Genomic DNA, 23,043 nt, shown 5'->3' with positions numbered 1-23,043 from the left:
TACAGGATAGATCAACCTCTATCACTCCCGAACACTTGCCAACTTTTTGCCGAACTCTTTACCACCAAAAAGTTGAGCGTAACCAATTTTCTTCAAACATTTGAGCATTATAAAAGAATTTCATGTCTATAATTTATTTCTATTTGTCTGTTTCAGGTACGTATTATCTTTTACTCATCATAGAGCAGAGGAAAATATAAGGCATCCTCATAGCTTTTCATCAGAGATTGACGGACATACATAGTCTATACCTAGTTACGGAATGGCCCAGAGCTGGAGAAACTTGATGAAAGGTTTGACCGAATTTCCGTATTATTTAAATTTCTAAACCTATCTATGAGAATTCACTTGTAGATTGATAAAAGCTACTGAAAATCAAAGTAAGAACAAAGTCAAATGCAAATCTGAGACAAACGGTGCCATGCAGTAGTATTCGTGACCCTGTTCCCACATGCCTGCAATATTTCGAGAATTTTATGGGCCAAAACTATATTTTCCGCGATTTTTAGGAATTTTGCCCCACGACTGTCTCCAAAACTGTAAAAAACCCTCTATTTTCGATTTTTCGGCGCTTAGGTCTTTTAGAGGGACCACTACATTTTCGGTCCCTCCACCCCATGAGCCATAAAAGTCTAGCTCAGAGACAAGTGACCCTCCACTAGTATCTTGGCAATGGTGGAAGCTTTTACTTTTGGGACCTCAACATTCAACTTTTGACCTACCTAGTTGGTTGATGGTTAACAACGTGTTGGTAGTTCCGTTTTGCAAACAAACCGAAGTTTGGGAAACATGTTTGGCTCATCACGTCACCCGAAGTTCATCATCCACAAAGTAGGTATAGGTCAAAAGCCGAAAGAAGAGTGATCAGCGGCAACACTGCCGTCCTGAGGAAGAACGCCGTATGACCATTCCAGAGTTGCCAAATTTCCCTCCATAAAATGTTCATTTTTGAGAAAAATTATGAATATTCTCGAAATTTCCAGGAACTTTAGATCAGAATACATATACACGGAAAAAACAAGACTAGTGTTGAGCACTACTGGCCGTTTAGTGGGGAGTAGTTGAGGGCTGGCGTCCAAACGCTGTACAGCTCAACACCGGAAGGCAGTACCGGTGGGCACTGAACATGAGTAGTGCTAATCAGATGCCGCGAGACGTAGTTGCGCTCAACAGGTGTAAATTCACCCGTAGAACGTCGGAGTCACCATAGCCTGGTGGTAACGCGCTGGTCTTCCACCGGCGCAATCCGAGTTCGATCCCAGGCGGAGGCGTTTCATATTTTACGCTCGCTCCAAAGTCACTTTAGGGCTTGACACTACTTCTTCCTTAGTGCCCAGCACTCCTCTGACTTGCTGGCTCCATTTGACCTAACCCTCGTTAGTGTCCAGCACTAACATGTAGGTCCCAACCCTAAGCTCGTTTTTTCCGTGTAATATTCGGAAGAAAAATATTCATAAGTTTACCACGGAATTTGTGTTTTATCGAAGGAAATTTGGCAAAGCCTGAAGGCTCATACGGCGTTCTTCCTTAGCACGGCAGTGTTGCTCCCTCATGATTGTCCATGAGGAGGTGTTGAATCCCCGACGGTGAAAGCTTCCACCTGTCGCCAAGAGGCCAGTGGAGGGTCTCTTGTCTTTGCTCTAGCTCGTGGTCGCAAGTGCAGAATGCACATAGGTATCTTTTGCTCCTTTTCAACATCCAGAGGCAAACGTGGTTTACCTTGTGGCTGATGCCGATGGAGGCTTCGGAGGAAAATAATTGCCGCGAGGGAAGAATTCGAGAGGAGCTTCGATCATCGACGGCCGACTCAAAAACGGGCGGAGAGTCGGAAAGGAATGCTGCTTCGGGCGAGGTCGCAGCTTGCGAGCTCAGCGGCTGAGGGCACGCAGCTTGAAAGCTGCTATTTCATAATAGCAGTGTTCGTTCGAGATTAAATGCTGCACGCGTTGCGTGGAAATTATAAACGTCGAGCGTTTTCTGAAAAACGTCCCAGGAAGAACTGAATCCTTGCCTGCGATCATGACACTTAATTACATGACACTACTATGGGATTGAAGCACAGAAATCAACGCACTTGGCGCGTAAGAGCTGACATCCAACCATCTTGTCACCGCAACAACGTATTCCTTATCGACGGCGTAAGTCGGCGATCACATAACTCGGTTTGCGACGTCGTAGGCTTCCTGTCATACTTTATTTTTTGAACGGAAAACTACTTAACGGCGATTCTTTAAAACTGCCGTGATTTTTCTTCTCTGCACGAAGAAAATTCTACATAAACTTCAAGGAGTGATGTCAATTTGCTCTCCTATTTAAAAATAACATACATATAGGGGCGGAGATTTTCAGACACCGCAAACGAGATATGTGATTGCGCACTTACGCCGTCGTTATATCACTTCATCTTTGGCTCTCTTTTTTTTACTTCCGCCGAAGTATGTTGTTTTTTTCATAACTGTATTAAATCATCTACCTGAACAATTAGAAATTTTACTTTAAAATATGTACACTTAAATTATTTTACAATACATTTCATCCAGGAGAGACCGTAGTCTTAGTTTGATATATGAACCTAATTGATCCTACCTTTAAAGACATTACACGTCATAGCCGGATTCACCTACTTGCCACCCATGGGCCGCCTGTATTTTGTCGCCCCCTTCTCATTCGTTTTGAAACTCAAAAAAACCATCAAATGAACGTGTCAGCGGGGGAGGGGTGCATAAGACGCATTTACTCGCGTTGAACACATTTTTTGGGAAAGCCCTGTCTACACTACTAGCAAAAATGCAAGGAACTTTGCGCGAAAGTTAAGTTCCGTAAACCTATCTCTGTGTGGACAAGGCCTTCTATTCATAAGAAATGAACGAAAAAATTATGAAAGAACAAATATAAATGTGGATCAATGATTTTTACTTCCGCCGCCGCTCCGCGCAGACCGCACCGTGTTTGGCGCAATGCGTGAAGTATTCCGACAGTCTTGTAGGCGCTATGCGTTTCACGCCGACCGCTGCTGAACGCACTGTGTTTGACGCAACGCGTGAAGTATTTACGCAGTCTTGTAGGCGCTATGCGTTTCACGCTGACCGCACTATGTTTGACGCGCAATGCGTGAAGTATTCGTGCAGTCTTGTAGGCGCTAATACGTGTTACATGCCGATCGCCGCGCGGAGGGCTTCTTCTTTTCATCTCAAGTCCTCGTTATCATTTCTCTCTAAGTCACGCCATTCTAGGCCAAATTCCGTGTTTGGTTTCTCTCGTAACTCGACTTATTGATGGTGCTGTCTCTTGTATCACTAAGAGACGACAAAATTAGAAATTACTATACTCTCAAGAAATGAGAGATTTTGTCGCCTTTTCTCGTTTGTAATTTTTTTCTGAATCCGATTTATTTTTTATACATACACTTTGAAAAATTGCAAATTTTTGCCGCCCCTTAGATTTGCCGCCATGGGCCGCGGCCCATGTGGCCACCCCCTTAATCCGTCCCTGTTACCCGTTCGATGTTAGGCTGAGTCACTATTTACAATAATTATTGGAAGGCAATGTATAGATTTACAAAAAAATGTAAATGTTAGAATTTTAAGATGCCTTTAATCTGCTTGCGAGACACTTACAAGTTGAGACGTCGGATTACATGTTTAGTTAATTTTAAGTGGAAAAGTTTCCTTTCGTTGCACCGCATAACTGTATTTTTTTCAGTGTGAGCGACTTAGTGCAGTTCATTTATTGATTGAGTATGCAGGTCTCATGGGAAAGTCTCTCGGTTTAGCACCGTTGGAGGGTGATAAGTCTCATTTTAATCCGATAATTTCATGCAAAAAAAGTGGCGGACATGATCCCTCAATAGTTTTTTGCATCACATCCAGTAACAGTGTTTGTTACCTTCACACTTCGGCCCGACCAATAACATTGGGCGTTGTTTTCGCAAACCAGCATGCGGAGCACTACCACCACTACTACTACTACTACTACTACTACTACGACTACTACTACTACTACTACTACTACTGCAACTCTACCTTACCACTATTTCTACCACTGCACCATTACTCTGCTCTAAAGAAGAACGCCGTAGGAGCCTTCAGACGTTGCCAAGTTTCCTCCGATAAAAACCGAATTTACTGGGAAAATTGCGAATATTATTTTCCAAAATTCTCAAACAATTTTGTACGCAATTTAATCTAAAATAACTGAAAACTTCAAGGAAAAATAGGTATAAATGTTGTCAAAAATACATGTTTTATCAAGGGAGATTTGGCAACTTTCGAATGCTCATACGGCGTTTTTCCTAAGCATGGCAGTACTGCTCTATGCAATGGCTCCGCTCTGAGTTTTTAGCACAAGGTCCGTATTCCCTTGGAGAGCTACTTTTCCCGCGTGATTAGTGCGCGAGATCCGATCTATGGAGGGAGGGTGTAATAAGGTTTGAGGTAGCGTCTCAGCCCATTACATCCCTTTCTATTTTACGAGCCAAAGTGGAGCGAGAGTGAATGGATGTCGCGTCGCGGCATCGAATCGGGCGTCCCCCCCCCCCCAAGCATCGGCTGCGGAGGGCGCACAGTAGATCGAGTTAATTAGAGAGGTCGAATATGAAGTTTTCGACTGAAACTGCAAATTTTGATGTTTAATTCGTCAAATTTCAAAGTTTGAGGGGTGCCTCTGAAAGAAAATTTCACGAGGAAACCAATGGAACCACCTTAAAAACCTCAAAGTTTTGTATAAACGGAGTAATGAGCTTTTAAAAATTCCAAATCCTGTCCGATTTCTCTCATTGACTCGATCCACCGTGCGGCGCGGCGCTCTGAGAAGGTGCATCTGCACCTCGGCGCGTGATATCAATCTACCGATCAATATAGATCGACGTGTGCCGATCAACTCCGACAGCTGTCCGTTTTCTTGATTACTCTGCCCTGATTTTTAGACTAACGCCGCAGTTGCCATCGGCAGAAAATTATTACCTAAACTGGAAACTCAACCTAGGATTGGATCTAGAAAATTTTTCGAAGAAAAAAAAAATGCTCGACTTGAGATGATTCTGTCGTCTGGGGCGGAGAAACATCTACTTTAGTAAAAACCAAAAAGATGCCGTTGTCGGTTTGTTTTTCACAGGATAACAGGAAGATCTAGTTTACCTGCACATTTCAGCAATCAATTTTCGAAATGTCTCTCGTGAAATCCTTAACAGAAAAGGACCCCCGCAAAATATCGTATTCGCTTGGTAAAATTGAAGTAAAAGTACATTCAATACAAGGATCATACAAGTAATTAAAGTTGAAGTAAATTGTAGTATTTCAAGTACAACCGCGATCAACTTTAAAGGGTAGTTCAAGTATTACATACATATAATAGGGGAGCAGAGGGTTTAAGTTTGGCTTACGCGGTGTTGTAAGGGAGAAAGTGGATTGAGCCCAGTCTTACGTGAGCTCCCCACTTTAAAAAAAAACAATATTTTCAATGAAAAATAATTTAAACAACTATTTCTCAGGCTTTCTCCGTTACACCCTAAAAAATTAGAGGAAGAGGGATCAGGGCTAGTCTTACGTACTTCAAAGGGGGTTGGTCGGCGGAAATGGCTTGCCTAATACTTGAAAGACCCCTAATTGAAGGTATTCAGAGTGGATTTTTCGGTATTAAACATGCTCGCATGAAACCCTTTCACTCACCGTTTCTCTTTATTACTCGCTTTTGAAACCAGTATTCAATCATTTCAATAAAATATGTTTACTTCCAACGCAGGATCATTTTCATGGAAGCTTAAGCTTAAGCTTAAGGCAGATAACACAAACAATACTAGCATTTTGAAAGTTTCAAAAGATTGATTTGTAACTTTAAAAAAGTGGTGAAAGTTGGTTTTCAGACGGCAACATTGCTGTCATAGTTGATGAATATGGAACTTAGGGTTTGATTTTTTACGAATCTTTGAACTTCAATCGTCTGAATATGACTCGTCACTGACTAGGTTTCTCGCTCCATTGAGTTCAACTACATCATGCATTTTCTATGAAATCTGGACACTGTGTCCTGTTGAGGCGAGAACTACAACGGCACGATTAGTATTATATTTTGCCCTCTCCTTGTGATTTGGTCTCCAAGATGATGATTTGCACGTTCCAGCTAGGATTATGCTTATGTTGCCACTTAAGAAAGAAAAATCAAGTTTAATTACTTTTCATTAAATGTCCATCTTTTGTAAGTGTTCACTTTTTACTTTAGGGTGCTTTGGATTCAAAAGGTTGATTTTATGAACTCTTGTGAAAAATTTCCTGGAAGAAAATTTTTTAAAATGATAGGAAAAAATTATTCTTTAATTTTATTTGTGGAAAAGGTAAGGCATGACATGAAAGTTATCTGATAGGTCTAAACAAAAGTGGCAAGTCGCCAGATTAAATCCTTAATTTAGATTGTTTTGTTTAATCGCGTTTAAGTCTCCTTGGTAACTATAACTTTCAACACGGATCAAAATAGACGAAACACGACCGAAACTTGTTATGAGGGAGCTATTGATTACAGCTCGTCTGCAGTGAAGTCTGCGGCGAAGGTTGACTGAATTACGCCAGCTTGCAGTGGGGCTATTAGGTTTAGCATCGATTTTATGTCACCCAAATCTTACCTCCTGCTTGGCTTATCCAGTTTTTGCGAAGCCTTTCTAGTGCGGCCGGTAGGTATGGGGTGAAGCACCTTAGTTGTACAGTTAAATGTTTCATGATCACTTTTACCTCATATGCTGATATACATAAAGTATAATTCCCTAAAATAATGCTATGCTTGTAGGAGACACGTTATCCTTCCCTCATTCGGATTACATTTTTCAACTAGGAACTATAAACTGTGCCTCAGTTTAAACCATCGTATGTATACCATTATAGTTTCTCTATCTAGATAAGTACTTTTACAGATGGGTTGGAAGTTATAGTTCCGAATTGCAAAATGAAGTCCATTTAGCGTAGGCGTCACTTCTATCGTATGTTTGTCTTCGTCTTTGCAACATTCTTTGAATTTCGGTAAAGTTTTGTCCTAGTATCTATGAAAATTATGGCTTCGATAAATTTAAAAATAATTGTTGTCTTATCACCGATCTATTGTGTATCCTTACTATATCTATTAAATAGCTCTGGGATTCTTTTAATGTGCATAATCTTTTGAAAAATTCGTATTAAGAACCGCCGCGTGTAAGCCTAATCGTGTTTTGGCCCCGCCTGAAACTATCATCAGAGCCCGAATATTTTAGGACAATATATATTTTAATACCTTCATCATGAAGTACACCAACTAGAGAGAAAAAAAAGACATGTATTCATTAAGTTTTTTATGAAATTTTCTTTCAAGCTTTGCAAAAATCATACTTTTTTGTGCTTCGTTTTTAAAATTAATTTTGTAAAAGGTGGTACCTACCAAATGTTAGAGTCCCTTTATACCCAGAGTTACGACAACTCGATTATCAGCTGACTGACAGCCGGCCTTGGCTGGCCATGGAGGCCGAAACGAGTGCACCCTAACGAACGATATTGAGGGATAAGGATCAGGAATCCTGCGATGTCTGTCACACAAAAACAACAACATCAACAAACTGATCAATTAAAAATAAAATGAGATTGGTTTGTGAATAATTTCTGAATCTATTTTCATTTTGGACCGATGGAAATAACAATTTACTCTTGATAAACCACAATTAGGTAATATTTTCATTATTCTTGTTCACATACGAGGTACCGCCATCTTGGTGCACTCGTTTCGGCCTCCATGAGCGAGAACCAATCAGAATTGGATTTTTTTTTAGGCCACTTTCAGCCCAACCCTGGCCCAACCAAAAGTGGCGTCAATTATACATATACTTATCATTTAATGGACGTTCAATTGGACTGCATTTTGCAATTCGGAGCTATAAATTCGGGCTCATCTGAAAAAACACTTATGAGCATTGGGAAACTAATAGAACATACGTTGTTTTTAAATCGGGCTGGACTTTATAGTTCCTAATAGCAAAATGTAGTCCAATTAAGACACTTCAAATCCGGAGCAATATGTATTACCTCTCTCAATAGGGTATCGAGTGACATTTTTTGTATGCAAAACACGCACCATACCGTGAATCGGACAAATTTTCTCGAGTTGGAAACTTTCGAAATAATTGTCCATCGACGGGCGGCTCAGCGTGGCGGCAATGCGGCATACGGCAGCGTGGCGCGGCGCCGCGTTTGAATATTTTACGTGTGCGTCTCGAATCTTGTTAGAGCGTTAAGTTGGTCAACACTGCGAACGGCGAACGGCAAGGCGTGCCGAGGAAAAACATGAAAATGAAACAGAAAAAAAATGAGAAATGGTCACTTTCGTTGACACGGTGGTTGCCAGATCAGGTTGTAGATCAGGAATTAAACTATTCCCACTCGCAGATCGATCTTCTTTGCCAATTCCAACTCGGAGAAAAAGTTGGTCCGCAAGAAGCTCCAACCCGATTTACTTGTGCTGTAAAGAATCTTGAAAAATATTCTGCCTAAAAAATATCCAAGACCAATTTTTTCAAGATCGTGTGCAGGAAAAGTCAAAATGAATTTGAAAGCATTCGCGAAACGAAACTACTTTTATGACGAGAGGGTTGTCTACTTGTGCTTTATAGCTGATTTTGCATAGAGATTAACGTGCTAAGACTTTATATTAAAATTAACGTCAGGATTTTCTTACCCATCTTTTTTATTGAGAAAGAATTTGATAAGGTAGTTAGGTACACCCCTCAGGCATCGATTTATTATTCATCAAAGGAATAATGCTTCCTTGCAGGTTAGAAAAGATACCAAATTCATTATTATAATATTAATAGGTAGCATACCTATAGTGAAAGAGACACTGAATCAGGAAATTTTTTCGTCACTGAGTTGTATGATTTTTGAAGTGCAACTTCAGCATGTTTTCAGCATGAAATTCTTATCATAACTGAAACGACCGATTTTCAGAAATTATTTGACTTTTGACTATTTTATTTGGAATTTTACACATTTTTTAAAATTAAAGTTCTCAATACAGTTCCTATGCCTATGGTGCCGTCAAAAGTGTCTACTAGATATGTACATTTAAGGATATTGAGAGTTAAACGATCGTATTATGTCAACATTCTTCATTTGTTCTATGTTAACAACTCAATGGAGAAGGGATTTCCGAATTTTTCCTCATGTACATAGTTTTCCCTCATGTACACAATTTATTAATGAAAAGAGAAATACATTAAGAACTACGCGCTATCAACTCGAAATACTTTCCTTTCGAATGTAGGTTAGAAACAGTCGAAATTTTAGCGCTCTGCAAGGTAGCAAATCACATTTCTCGCATGATTTAGCAATGTTCGAATACAACAACAATCTGTTGATACGTATGACACGGCACGGCCTGCAGTCCGATTCCAAACTGGAATCCAAGGAGTTCGCCGCTATTTTCTTTTTTTTTTTATGGACATCGCCACCATCTCCGAGTGTCCGCTTTAGCTCCAATTACTCGCTTGCAGCTGTTATTAGCCGACGTTTCCGACAATCCAACACTTCAATTCGAAAATCAAACTGTCGCACAATTACTCAACGTTTACATTTCGCCGATATAAGTGCGGCGTCGCTCAACCAATGGCTTAGAAAGTCACAAAGGATTGACAATTTTTATGATCTAATCAAAAATTGCGCTGAAATTTTGCTCTCCAAAAAGCTTATATTTATCATCTATCCGACGATATGTCACAAGATAGGGGTTGTCATTTAAAATTAAAAGGTTAGAAATGAAGTAGTCCGATAATGAAAATACGAAGAATAAGGCATAATAGGCAGTAATCATGTAATAAGGTTGACAGTAAGTGCGGTCGGTGATAACCGTCAAAATTTGGCAATGATCCCCCTCCCATTTGCAAAAACTAAACAAAAGCGCCGCCATTTTTGGGGCCCTAAGTCCCTCCATGGGGCCCAGTGGCAATACTCTCCTCATAAAAGTACTTTAGGATCCGGATGGGACGCACTGACGAAGTACAGTAGAGTCCCATTTATCCGCGCCTCGGTTATCCGCGATTCGGACTATCCGCGGTCTGTGGAGCGGACTTTTTTTTTACTTTTTCTATTGCTTTTGAAAGCGACCGGGACCAATCGGAGAAATTCGGGGTCCAGGGCCGGATTAAGGGGGTGGCCACATGGATCGCAGCCCATGGCGGCAAATCTATAGGGGGCGGCAAATTTTGCAATTTTTCCAAATGTAGGTATAAAAAAATTCGGATTTAGAAAAAAAAACTACAAACAAGAAAAGGCGACAAAATCTCTAATTTCCTGAGAATATAGTAATTTCTACTTTTGTCGTCTTTCAGTGATTTAAGAGACAGCATCTTTAATTAGTCGAGTTAAGAAAGAAATCAAACACGCAATTTGGCCTGGAACGGCGCGGCGCAGGACGAGGTGATGACGAGGACTTGAGATGAAAAGGAGAAGCCCTCGCCCTCGGCGCGGCGATCGGCATGTAACACATATTAGCGCCTACAAGATTGCACGAATACTTCGCGCATTGCATCAAAAACAGTGCGGTCATTGCGGTCAGCGTGAAACGGATAGCGCCTACAAGAATGCATGAATACCGCACGCATTGCGGCAAACACAGTGCGATCAGAGCGAGACGCATAGCGCCTACAAGACTCCGTGAATACTTCACGCATTGCGTCAAACACAGTGCGGTCTGCGGGGCGCGGCGGCGGAAGTTAAAATCATTAATCCACATCTATGTTTGTTCTTTCATAATCTTTTCGTTCATTTCTTATGAATGGAAGGCCTTGTCCACACACAGATAGGTTTACGAAACTTAACTTTCGCGCAAAGTTCCGTGAACTTTTGCTAATAGTGTTGACAGGGCTTTCCCAAAAAATGTGTTCAACACCAGTAAACGCGTCTTGTGCACCCCTTCCCCGCTGGCACGTTCATTTGACAGTTTGTATCGATGTTTCAAAAAAATGAGAATAAGGGGCGGTTAAATACAGGCGGCCCATGGGCAAGTAGGTAAATCCGGCCCTGTCGGGGTCATTCCTCTCCTCTTTGGAAAAACCATATTTCCATTTGTACGCGCACGTGCAGGCCTCGTTTAACAGGTAACGTTTATTGATTCTTAGTTCATAAGTACACGGAGGAAAAAACTTCGTGCGTGGGACCCGAAGTTTAGGTCATATGGATCTCTGAAGTTTTCCGATTGAGCATCTGAGCACTTTAGATCCAGCCGTCGAGGTTCGGATCACACATCTGAAACTTCAGTTCTTACACCTGAAGTAAGTACTTCAGATGTGAGCAGCGAAGTTTTTCGGATGTGAAACCGAAGTACTTCAGATGTAAGAACTAAAGTTTCAGATGTGTGATCCGAACCTCGACAGCTAGATCTAAAGTATTCAGATGCTCAATCCAAAAACTTCAGAGATCCATATGACCTAAACTTCGGGTCCCACGCACGAAGTTTTTTTCTCCGTGTATATTCTTTCCTAATGCATGGTAAGTGTCTTTACTGATTCCTTTAAAATACAGTCTTACCGATGACTTTTTCCGGCCGTCTTAAGTAGATTCGGATTATCCGCGATTTTCGATTATCCGAGATTTTCGATTATCCGCGATTTTCCATTAACCGCGATTCTCGATTATCCGCGATTCTCGATTATCCGCGATTCTCGATTATCCGCGATTTTCGATTATCCGCGGTATCTCCGGTCCCAACTATCGCGGATAATCGAGACTCTACTGTAATCACTAACAGTCGGGATTTTGGGTGTTTCAGATGCTGGTGTCTGAGTGGACGGCGGCATGGACGACGAGACGGCGATGATCCTGGCGGTGCAGCTGGTGGCGCTCTCGTGCATCGTCGGGGCGCTGCTCCTGTACCTGCTCTGCAAAACGGCCAAGCGGAAGCATACCTACGACGCCGCCTTCGCCTCCCTCAACGTCGGCACCGGTCGCTCCGTCCTCATCACCTCCGCCGAGACCGCTTTCGGTCTCCAGCTGGCCCTCCACCTCACCTCCCTCGGCTTCCGCGTCTTCGCCGGCTACAAGCCCAAAGTCCGCGAGGATGACATCCAATGCCGTGCCTGCAACAAAGAGGTCAGTACCCCCAACCCCAACCCCTACATAGAATAATAGCTTCCACCTGCAATATGCACCTGTAAAACCCATGTGGCAAAAGTTACCTAAGACTTTTACCAGAGCAACTGCATGATACTATTACTCATCGTAACGTTGATACCTAAACGGTAAACTCTGTGTGCGAGTGTGCGCGTTCTACATGCAGCTAAAACTTCGCGCGTGACACCTGAAGTCCTGCGTCACATGGAAGCAGGGTTTTTTCGTGCAGCCGAAAATTTAAGTTCCACTCGCCAAAATTCGAGTTCCACATTGAAGCTTTGTTGCTAGTTCCACAGAATAATCTATAGAGTCAACCAAACTTCAGTCGTATGACCTGAACTTCGGCAGCTGGGCCTCACTTCAGATAGGTATTCATACGGCCTGAACTTCAGGTCTTACGGAGGAGGATTTTTTTCTCCATGTATTCACGAGATTAACTCAGTTTTCTTCGTTTGCTGCATGTCCCCACAACTCGGATGCTTATTGAATGCATTTTCTTTAATACTTACAGGATCAGCAGGAAGATGAATTCGTTTACCCAGTCCCAGAGGCTGTGCGAATCCTGACGGCAAAAGTGAAACACCGAGAGTCACAAACGACGAGCCTATCGGTGGGCTCCTACGAGGACCGAAGCAGCTTCGGGAGCCTCATTTCCTTGCCGGTTGACGTCACCAGGGAGGACTCGCTCCATGAAGCCGTTGACATCGTGAGGCGGCATCTTCCCGCCGGAGAAGATGGTGAGTCCACTTCCTTAGTTCATCGAACTTGAAATTTTTTAAATAACGCGATTTTAGTTTGGATCAAGACCAATCCACACAGTTCAGTCATTCCCGAGGACGAGTTTTAGAACTCTACTGCGCAGTGACGTAGTATTGAGTGCCTGCAATGTATTTTTTATGGGAGCACCCATTGTGACGTAGCATTGAGTGCTGCGAGTTAGGGCCGGGAGGGGGAGTGGATTTCAAAAAAGCTGCGCAATGACTGACCTGTGTGGATTGGTCTTGGTTTGGATGAAGCGAATCACTACACAATTAAAAAATCCCGCGTTTATGGTCACTTTAGCTTACTTTGAGATACTTTTATCGGTTCGATCAACCTAAAGGACTTAGTTGATGGACCAAATTTTTTGTTAAATCTATGGAAACCGTATAGGTCATTCTGAGACGGATTCAGACACGATTACACACGTAGAGAATTGAGTTTCTTGTGACCGGGCAGTTCAAAATTCCCGTAACCAACGTAAAATAAAAACTTAAATGTTTAAAGTAGGAGTTGATTTCAGTAATTTTTGACGCAAGAATTGTATTTTACGTTAAATTATAATGACGGAACATGTATGAGAATGCTTAAATTCGTAGTTTGTCCAATAGTCCAACCTCAATGAGAATTTGACCTGCGTTCACTGCTGGGTTCTGAGGATGGTCAAAAAGGACATATTGGGCAAGCGAGCGTGGTCGGAGGTAGCGTAGACAGTCGGTTGCCTTCCGTGAGTCCCGATCAGTGATAATGCTCCCCAGGATCTACTTGTCTTTGGCCCACGATTTCCGATTCGGACGCAGGTGTATTCGTGCGCCCAGCCCAAACATACGGACACGACTACCTCTAATGCGAACTTGAGAATCGAACGTTGCCCTGCTTATCACATTAAATTGTTTCTATCCACCAAGATTTTTAATGGAAGAAAACGCTGATTGTTACTTCTTTGAGTACCCTAACAAATTCCAAGAGGTGATCCATCTCTCCGTTTAACCATCTTTGTATCCATTTTGAAAATTCAAAGGAGTACCAAACCTCGGGTGGGAGGAGGATATTTGGACGTATTTCTATCAAACGGAACTGTGTGCATTATGACGTGAGCCCTGTTATGCACTCATACTTATGGGTCTCAGGGCTCATGTCTCAATGCACATAGTTCCGTTTGATAGAAATACGTCCTTTTATAACCTGCGGTCGCCTGCCATGTAGGTGCTAACCATACTTTGTAACAAGGTCTACTTTAAATGAGTGTCTCTTTGGTGCATTGCGTGAATCGTTACAAAAGCAGATAAAAATTCGTAAATTACCATGTGAAAAATTGACCGCGAAGACGACATACGAGTATGCATTTATTATTATTTTGTGAGGAATTCTGCACGAAACACAAGTTTGCCTCTTGTTGTGTCTAAAATCAACTCTCAAGATCTGAAAAAGCTCTTAATTGGGACCATAATTTGGGGAGTTGCCTATTAAATTATCAGGAGAGATAACGTTTGACCAGGGGGTATTTGGTAAAATTCTGTATTCGATCCTAACGATCCTAATGAGTGAATACATTAACAACTTGTCACCTTTTATGAGGACGTCCGGAGGGTAATTTGTAACCAACAGTAGGGGCAATATTACCAATGAATGTAGTCGTTCCTATCTCGGGACAGAAAAGTCGACTAAATGTGCACTTGAGGTCTTCCATAATCACCTCTTGTAGTAGGTACCTGTGCCACCTCTACGTACTTACCTAACTTCGAATAATTTTTTCGTCGTCTGCGTTTGTGTAAAAAAGACCGACAGCACGCGATCCTGTTCCAGGTGAAATTCAACCGAAAATAGTTTGTGAAATCAAAACCCCCGACTCTTGCAGGAATTTCATTTAAGTTCATTTTCCCTCGTATGGAAGTATCCATGGGCAGCATCTTGCTGATATGATCGCTTAAGAGAGACCACAGTTTAGCCAACCATTCCTGGTCGGATGTGGCTTCTACACCTCGTTTAATTTTTCAGTGGGTCGTGCACTGCCGTGCTAAGGAAAAACGCCGTATGAACATTCTAAAGTTGCCAAATTGTCTTTGTTAAAATGTTTATTTTTGAAGAAAGCTAAAATATTTTTCATCGAAATTCTCAGGAGTTTCAGGTGCAATTGCGAACAAAATCATCTGAAAAATTGGAAGAAATTTCCTCGCAAATTTCCCCGTAAAATTCGTGATTTACCGAGGGAAACTGGGCAACGCCTGAAGGCCCATACGGCGATTTTCCTTTGCATGGCAGTATAAGATTCTTGCGTCTTATTCCGTCGTTATAGATCGTCGCTCCTCTGACGTAAGAGCGTATCTAAATTTCTGCGTGAGCCCTGTTCCACACATAAATCCATGCTTTCTGCGGCTCATGCGGGAATTTAGATACGCCCTTACGTCAGAAGAGCGACGAGATGTGCTCACCCGAGGTTATATTCACGAAAAAGATTGGATAATTTTAAGCAACACCGCAAGTAAAACTCGTGACACAGATTAACCGATAGGTAATACGGGAGGCGAGTTATGATCAATAACTCATATCATGGTATACTGTGCAATAATCCGATAGGGTTCTTACTCTTATCCCCAAGCGACAACACCGTAGGAGGAGTAATGCTGCCTCAAGGGCGCTGCACTCACTCGGTCAATTCACTCACTTGAACTCCACGATAAGCCTTCGGACTATGCTAATATGCAAAACATTCATCGCCGTGGTCTATGCTAATATGAGAGCAATACTTTGAACCAATCCGTGCCGAGGATACATCGACTTCAGTTACAGAAATACAGCGCATGTTTTCTAAGAGATGTTCTTGTGTAGACTCCCGAAGCCCAGTCAGCCCTGAGGTTCTCACGGAAGGGGGCCAGGGTGGCATGGAACGTAAGAAAGAAATGAAAGATACGAAATTTCAGTGAAATATTCAATGAAATTTCGCGAGACTGAAATATTTCATATTTTTTCAGGGGCTAGAGTATGCAACCCGCACTCGAACACACAATAATAGAAGGAAAAGTTAGAATTTTTACATTTTGCGCAACATGAAAAGGAAGTGATATTTTTCAATATCTTTCATTAATTTCTGAAATTTCATGAAATATTTCACGAGAAATTTCAAGGTTTATTTTTCATGAAATTTTGCCGCATTGAAGGGAAGTTTTCAATATTATTTTTAAAATAATTCGGTGACGTTCGCAGTCAATCGTTATCAATCTTGATCACTCTCATTGCTTGACATTCCACACATGTTCTGATAGCCGACCACTCACCGTCATCTTACGAACCCACTAGAAGAGAGCGAACTGTATAAGTTGTAATATTGATTGGGTCATCGCATTTATTACCATTGAATCTAGACATATTTTCATCTACATTCATTTTCATTTTTGTTTTATATCGCACGTGAGGGGCTTCACCTTTCAGCCTTTCTCGCTGCCGAATGCGTGAAAAAGCTGCAACATGTTCGTCAGAAAGATCCCTCTTGAGTCTGATCCAAACCGGTTTATGGTGACTATTTCGTTTGCGGCAACAGCCTCACAAGTTGGCCGTTTGTCAAAAATTTGCCACCTATTGCCACCGGATTCTCTCTTTTTCTAGTCCTGCCTGCTTTTTCTCCTCTATATATCCGAAGCTCAGCTCAGAAGCAGTTTTTAAAAGACTGATGAAAATCCAACATTTACGAGCAACAAAAATCATACTTTTTACAGGAATTACTATAAAATTTAAAAAAGAAATTCTCCCACTGAGGCCCTTCAATGAATTGGTTGCATTATTTTCAAAATATCTTACCGATACGAACATGAACCATTCGCTTTGACGCTTTTGATGAAATGCAATACTTTTTGCTCGCACATTTTCAGCTTATTTTGGGGGTTTATAAAATATATTTTGGGACAAGATAGCCTATGGTTATAACGTATCTGTTTTTTGCAAAAAATACACGAGAAAAAAGTGTCAGGGGTTGGTTATCCTCTAAAATCTTGATACTCCCTCAATTTATTGGAAAATACGGGCGTTTCCATTTAATTGTGGTGGTGCCGCAACGCAAGATGGGGTGATACCGCCATTTTTGGGTTGATAACTTAATTTCTTTGGCTATCACCTCATTAATTAGGGTACTAACACAATTAATTGGATATGCCTACATCATCCAACAATCGCTTTTTTCCGTGTATGAGGTGACAATAGTAATTTAGCAACACTTTTTCGATTTATCGACGTCCATACACATCTTTCATAGTTCCATCTCAATCAGATCATCCGTAATATTTTGCGTTTATACTAGCGACTATGCAGCTACAACAACCTATAGGCACGTGGAAAATAAATTTAGTTGAATAAAAGTAAGTTTGGCAACATTAGGTATAACACACTTGGCTCGCTCTGCGATCAGCTATCGACCAGGCTGAGCTGGAACTGGCGAACACAAGAATCTAACGGAGTGCCTCGTCGATTGGGCCAAGAGACTCGGAGGCAGCGGAATGAGAGGGCACGGGAGGGGGCGCTGTCCCCGCACGTTACGGGGGGAGGGGGGGGGGGGCTTCACCATTTGCCCCCCGGTCACGTCGACGCACGCAACGCGCAACGAGCGCGCTTTTTCACAACTTCGTCGTGGTTGGGTTGTGAGCGACTTCATGTCGTATGCTGCCTTGTCCAGAGAACCAAGTGCCTTTCGAACAAGTAATAACACATTCTGAGGAGAACACAAACAAGAGGAAAACTCCAATACAAATATGTTGGAAAATCTTGCCGAATAACTGAAATATTGGACACGTATTTACTAGTTTCACGTTTTTGCTATTTGTATCAATTGGAATTTTTTGCTAAAATTGGGAGAAAATATTGATTATTGACGTTGAACGTAAATTAATTTTAAAGATTCCGTCCAATTATCTTGATTTTAAGCTGATATGCGGCATTTACGCACGACCGCGATTTGGGAAAACTGCCGTGCATCGAAATCGCGTTAAATCAGTCTCTTTGGATTTCGAACTGTAACTTCTCTCCTATTCGGACGATTTTCTTAAGTGAGGTCTCTTTTTATTTGTATTTTAACGAGGAGTAAGGAAACACTCGCTAAATAGACGGAAAACAATTTTTGTGAACATTTGGTGGATCCTGGCGTCACGGTGAATGGTTAATGGTGCGGCAGTAATTCTCATTTATTTCAGTGCATGCGTGCATAAAATCGTGTACCTTAAAACTTGTATCATTCCTAACCACACGAGCGATCGCGAAGACGGCAAAATACAGGAATTGCTTCAGAGACTTTAACGCAGCGCAGTAAAGTAGGCGTAATGACAGTGCGAATTGCTTGATGGATGGAACCATTATAATTTATAAATTTGCTCATGCTGAGCCACACCAGAAATTTGTTTGTCTTTAGTGGCGAACATTTAAACCGCATTCAGCAAAAAGGAACCAGCGCGATCAAAATTGTCATCCGAAGTTCCGAGACAATAAATATCCCTCCGGCTACAAACGATTTCAAGAACTTTTTTCGGCCAAACTGATAAGTCACACTCCACGGATCGCTGACTAGCGGCTGATACTTTAAACATGCATCAATGGAAGATGGAGGTAATCAACAATATAAAAAAAATATATTACTACATATGAACTCAAAAAAACCTCTATCACGTAAATGTTTTAAAACTCTCAAATATAATTAATCACACCCGATACACTGCTGTAAATTAATTTTTATTGTCAGTGGTCGACTGATGTAGATGGTCTGTTTTCGAGCCCAGCAAATGAAATATCAGCTCTCTACCATTCTAAAGCCTAAACTTGAGTGCGAATAATTGAAACATCAGTTACGTTTATTAAGACCTATGTGTGTGGTACAATAGAAGTTCGATTGAGTCCAATTTATATCAGGAATAGGTATAACGGGCGAAATAAGAATGATGATAAGAATATGATCGATTATCGAATCGTCATGGAGCTTTGACCAAACTGGCGACCTACAAGGTTGGTCTGGCCGGGTCTTTGGTTCAAAGAATCCGATCGGCTCGATCAAAGTCCTACTTTCAGAGCTCGTTCATCGAGCGGTCGTGCCGACTTCAAGACTGGCATGCCAAAACTTAAGTCCAATTATTACAACTACCATCTCGGCCGGTTGATGGCCGTTTTTTAAGTTTGATAGCTCAGTCGCCACTCAATTAATCACGAACGCAATAGGTATGTTCTTAATTTGAATCGTATTCGTCTACTGAAATATCTAATTTATAACGGAGACGCTAAACCTAGGCCTGTTTTATTATAATAGTTCCTTTGATATAATTTTTTCAAAATTTTGGTCATCTTTGCAAAAAGGAGGCATTACCCATGTAAGAGCAAACGTTTGCTGCAATTCCTTCAAATGTGAAATTCCATGGAGAAAAAGACCTCATTCCAAGAGGCAACATTTTCAGTGGAGTGCTTTTTTTGAGTCGGGTAAAAAAATAAGATTTTAAAATTTCCACTGAAGATGTCCTTCGGTGCGAGAGAAAAAAAAAGATATTATAAGAGCGGTATTCTTTATTATTAGGCCAACAGGGAGCGTGGAATACCTGAAACTTGAACTTGATGGCGTTGTAGCCCCGTTATACCGATGTTTTGGTCGGTCCCTGAGAGCAAGGCTTTGAGGGCCCAAAAAGTTTAAATTGTGGACGCTCTGAGACAGGAATCTCGGGGATCTGAACCCCCAGACCAGAACTTCGACTAGTCCATCAACTGCGAACAAATTGTTGCGATAGTTGCAAATTCAAAAAAATTAAAAACCAACTCCGAGCGTCCATTTTAGAAGATCCTCATACAGTTCGACTGACTCCGTCATTCGAGAGAGACTGCCTACCCAGTTACGTGAACCCAGCACCACTCAACCATTCAAGTTGTGCTTCGGAAAGAAGGTTGAAACCAAGGCGACGGTGTGGAGGATCGATTAACATTTAAAACGGAGGAACTCGCTGCCGTAACCTCGACGCGGAAAGAGCAGCGGGGAGCGTCAAAGCTTCGCCTGTCAAAGTTGTCATAAACGCAATGTCACAGCGCTCGCAGCGCCAAAAACTTTCTCCCCGCCGATCCCTCGACGCCGCAGAAGCACGGCCGACCGGGGCGGGGTTGCGGGTCGCGGGTCTAAATGTTAGGGCCTGCCAGGGTAATAACATTGCTCATCACCAGTAAACATGGACGCGAGGTGAGCCTGGCGGATTTTTATGCCACTCGCGCGCCCGGCCACCGGGTGCCCCGAAAGTCCTGGAACTTGTGCACTGGAAAAAAAACACATTGGAGCTAGAGTCCAGACTCTTGAAAACATTGACAAGAAAAAGGATTCTTGATTCAATCAGATTTAAGCTTAAATCAAAAGGAAATCCGCTCAAATTAAGAGGCTTGGTTCTTGATTTAAGCTTAAATCTGATTGAATCAAGAGTATTTTTTCTTGTCGATGTTTTAAGAGTCTGGACTCTAGATCCAATGTGTTTTTTTTCCAGTGGGTAATAGTTTCATCGTTTTCATTCCTGCACATTATATGGATTGCATTTTGCAAAAAGGAACCTAGAGCATGTCAATGTTGCTAGGATTATACAACTTACATTCTTTGCAAAAAAAAATACTGAAATCGAGCAAAAAAATTAATTTACAATGATAATTTTGCATCTTGAATTTCTCGTTATTGGGAGTAAAGATGAAACTTATTTAGATAATCAGTTCATGCTAGCAAGGTAAAAAAGTTGCACAATCTTAGCAACATTGGAAAGTTCTTGGTTCCTTTTTGAAAAATGCAATCCATATCATGGGAAGGACAGGTATACGGAGTCTCCATTGAATCTCTAAACGCAGAAAGGGAGCATATCCGTAAACCCGAACTTTACAGCGGCAACAAAAAACTGCGACTATTCGTAGACTGTATGAAATTTTTTTGGAAAATAGAATTTAGAGAGCATTTAGTACCAGAAGTGGAGCCTTAAAACGATTTTGTGATTATTTGATTTTTGATTTGACGAACATGCCCTTTTATGCTTTTATTGAAGAGGTTGGTAAAGGTTCTTTTTTGGCAATTAAATGTCTTGCACTCCCAAGTTGCATTTTTAGCGACTGGGGTTCTCGTGTATCGTTCATTGCGTATACGAATCAAGTTTCAATGGGCCGTTTGTGGGTATCATCTCAATAACGGTGATGATCCGCATATATTTATTGCTTCAAAGTCGCTTGAATTTTTATCAGTGTTTTCATCATCCCCTCTCCTTGCAGTCATTAGAAATGTCTCGTTTTTGCACCTACGCTACAATGCATCTAATATGAAGGAATGTGAATCCATGCTCGGTTTAATTTCGCCAAGATGTGAACATGCGTCCCCTTTCTGCATCTTTAGGGATTTCCATTAAAATTCAGCCGCGTAAGTTTGGAACTAGACCTCTGCAACTCTAATCGAACGAATTTCAGTCCCGGTAACCATGAAGTTTCCGGTCACAGAAACTCGGTTCACGTATCAAAAGTTTTGACAACTTTACCATGACTGGAACTGGAATTATTTACCAAAGATTTCAGTCCACCGAAGCAAAGTTTGGTCTCTATGAGCGACAATTCCGGTTATCTTACACAAAATCTTCGTTGTCTCATGGGATTCGAAGTTCTATTTTCATAGCGGGTGTTTTTTCTCCGTGTAGGATCAAGCCTGACTACTGAAGTAGCTCAATGAATAGTTTTGTAGGTTCCTGTGGGCGCCGGCCGCTGGCCCGTTTTGTGAGTGAAGCCCGTGGCGCGCGGGCGCGCGTGTTTGTCCGACGGCGCGTGACGTGTTTATTAATTATCGGTGTCCGCGAGCGGGCAGTTGACCCGATCGCGTAACGCTGGACGCCACTCGAATACGAATGGGAATCGACTTGCCATTAATCCATAACCAGAACGAGTCCAGGTTTCCCGGATTCCAGGAAGGAAATCGCCCTATAACTCATACCGGGTCTTCCAGGGAGGAGAACCAACTGCCAACTTCTCAGAAATATGGGATTGTTGGGATAATCTCTAGGAATGACGAATGAATATCATACCATTCAGGGCCAGTATTTTATTCTCTCGAAGTCTCCCGATTTCTCTGGGGGGAGAGCGGTCAAAGTAGATTTTGATATCGAGTGTCGAACCGAAATTTGAAATCTAAATTGATACCAAAAAGTAGAAATTCAGTCCGTTGCCATCCGATATACTGATCCCTATGATTAGTAAATTTGAAAGGCAGAGCCTCCACAACGAAACGTTTGTTGATGTCTGCAGTGCTACCAATCGATTTTCTAGTTTTGTGAAGAAAAAGAAGGAAACATTTAAGAAAGTGAACGTCATTGCGAACGTCAATGGGAATTAAAAATGTAAAATTCTCATGGAATTTATTAGAGATCAGGGAGTGTGCCATTTATGACACGCTAAGATATTAAGGGCATTGACTCTGGAAATTTTAATCAGCGCTGATCAATAAGATCTGACCATCAAAAGACGCTATAACCTATAACTCGTTTCCCAACAGCATGTTTAATACTCCAAAAAATGGCCGGTAAATGCAATTTTTCCGACCATGCCGCAACATTTACTCACAAGTGTTTGGACAGACCGCGACCATTCTGGCAGGTGCTCTTATTAGAACTCAAAAGAATGAAGGAAATGCAACTGAATTCTTTCGCAAACGCGAATATTTAGATAAAATTACAACGTCAAATTTGGCAGTGTTTAATCTGAGAAAAAGTGGCCGAAACGCCGAAACCAAGAATTTAATCTCCTTAATACTCACAAAAAAGATTAAGCCTGATTAGTCATCATCATTAACTTATTTTGTTTTTTAGATATAGTATATCAAGCAATCAAAGGGAAAGGAATCGTGCCGCCAGTCTGCGGTCATCCGTTTTTTTAAGACTGACATTTGGCAGGAGGTATGAGCAGAATGGTACCATTCTGACCCACATTATATCTACTGAGCTGCCGCATTCTTTCATTTCATTTAACCTCTGCCTTGAATGACACATTTTGAATGGGTCTGCCAAGAAAGTTGTACTCAATTTTTTCAATTGAGGGTATCTTCACTAAATGACTATCTTCCAATTGATTTCTTTTGGAATGTTACAAAGACCGTCTGAAAGATGTACGGACTGTAATACTGTGTTCACCAAAAAAAAAATACAAAAAAATACAAAAAAAATAC

At 41.5% G+C, this 23,043-nt stretch overlaps 1 protein-coding gene across 1 annotated transcript in view; it reads left to right on the top strand.

The window, feature by feature from the left end:
* The window catches only part of LOC109029959 (D-beta-hydroxybutyrate dehydrogenase, mitochondrial), a 97,625-nt gene that overhangs the window by 31,516 nt on the left and 43,066 nt on the right, over window positions 1–23,043 (top strand). Inside the window, exons 2-3 of the mRNA XM_019040688.2 lie at window positions 11,770–12,089; window positions 12,622–12,847. Of these exons, the coding sequence (XP_018896233.2) occupies window positions 11,796–12,089; window positions 12,622–12,847 (520 nt within the window). The 5' untranslated portion in view covers window positions 11,770–11,795. The remainder of the gene's footprint in view (window positions 1–11,769; window positions 12,090–12,621; window positions 12,848–23,043) is intronic.

The sequence above is a fragment of the Bemisia tabaci genome, chromosome 3 (assembly GCF_918797505.1).
Source record: "Bemisia tabaci chromosome 3, PGI_BMITA_v3".
Lineage (NCBI taxonomy): Eukaryota > Metazoa > Arthropoda > Insecta > Hemiptera > Aleyrodidae > Bemisia > Bemisia tabaci.
Note: the sequence above shows the minus strand (reverse complement) of the source record. Positions and strands in the feature narration are given on the sequence as shown.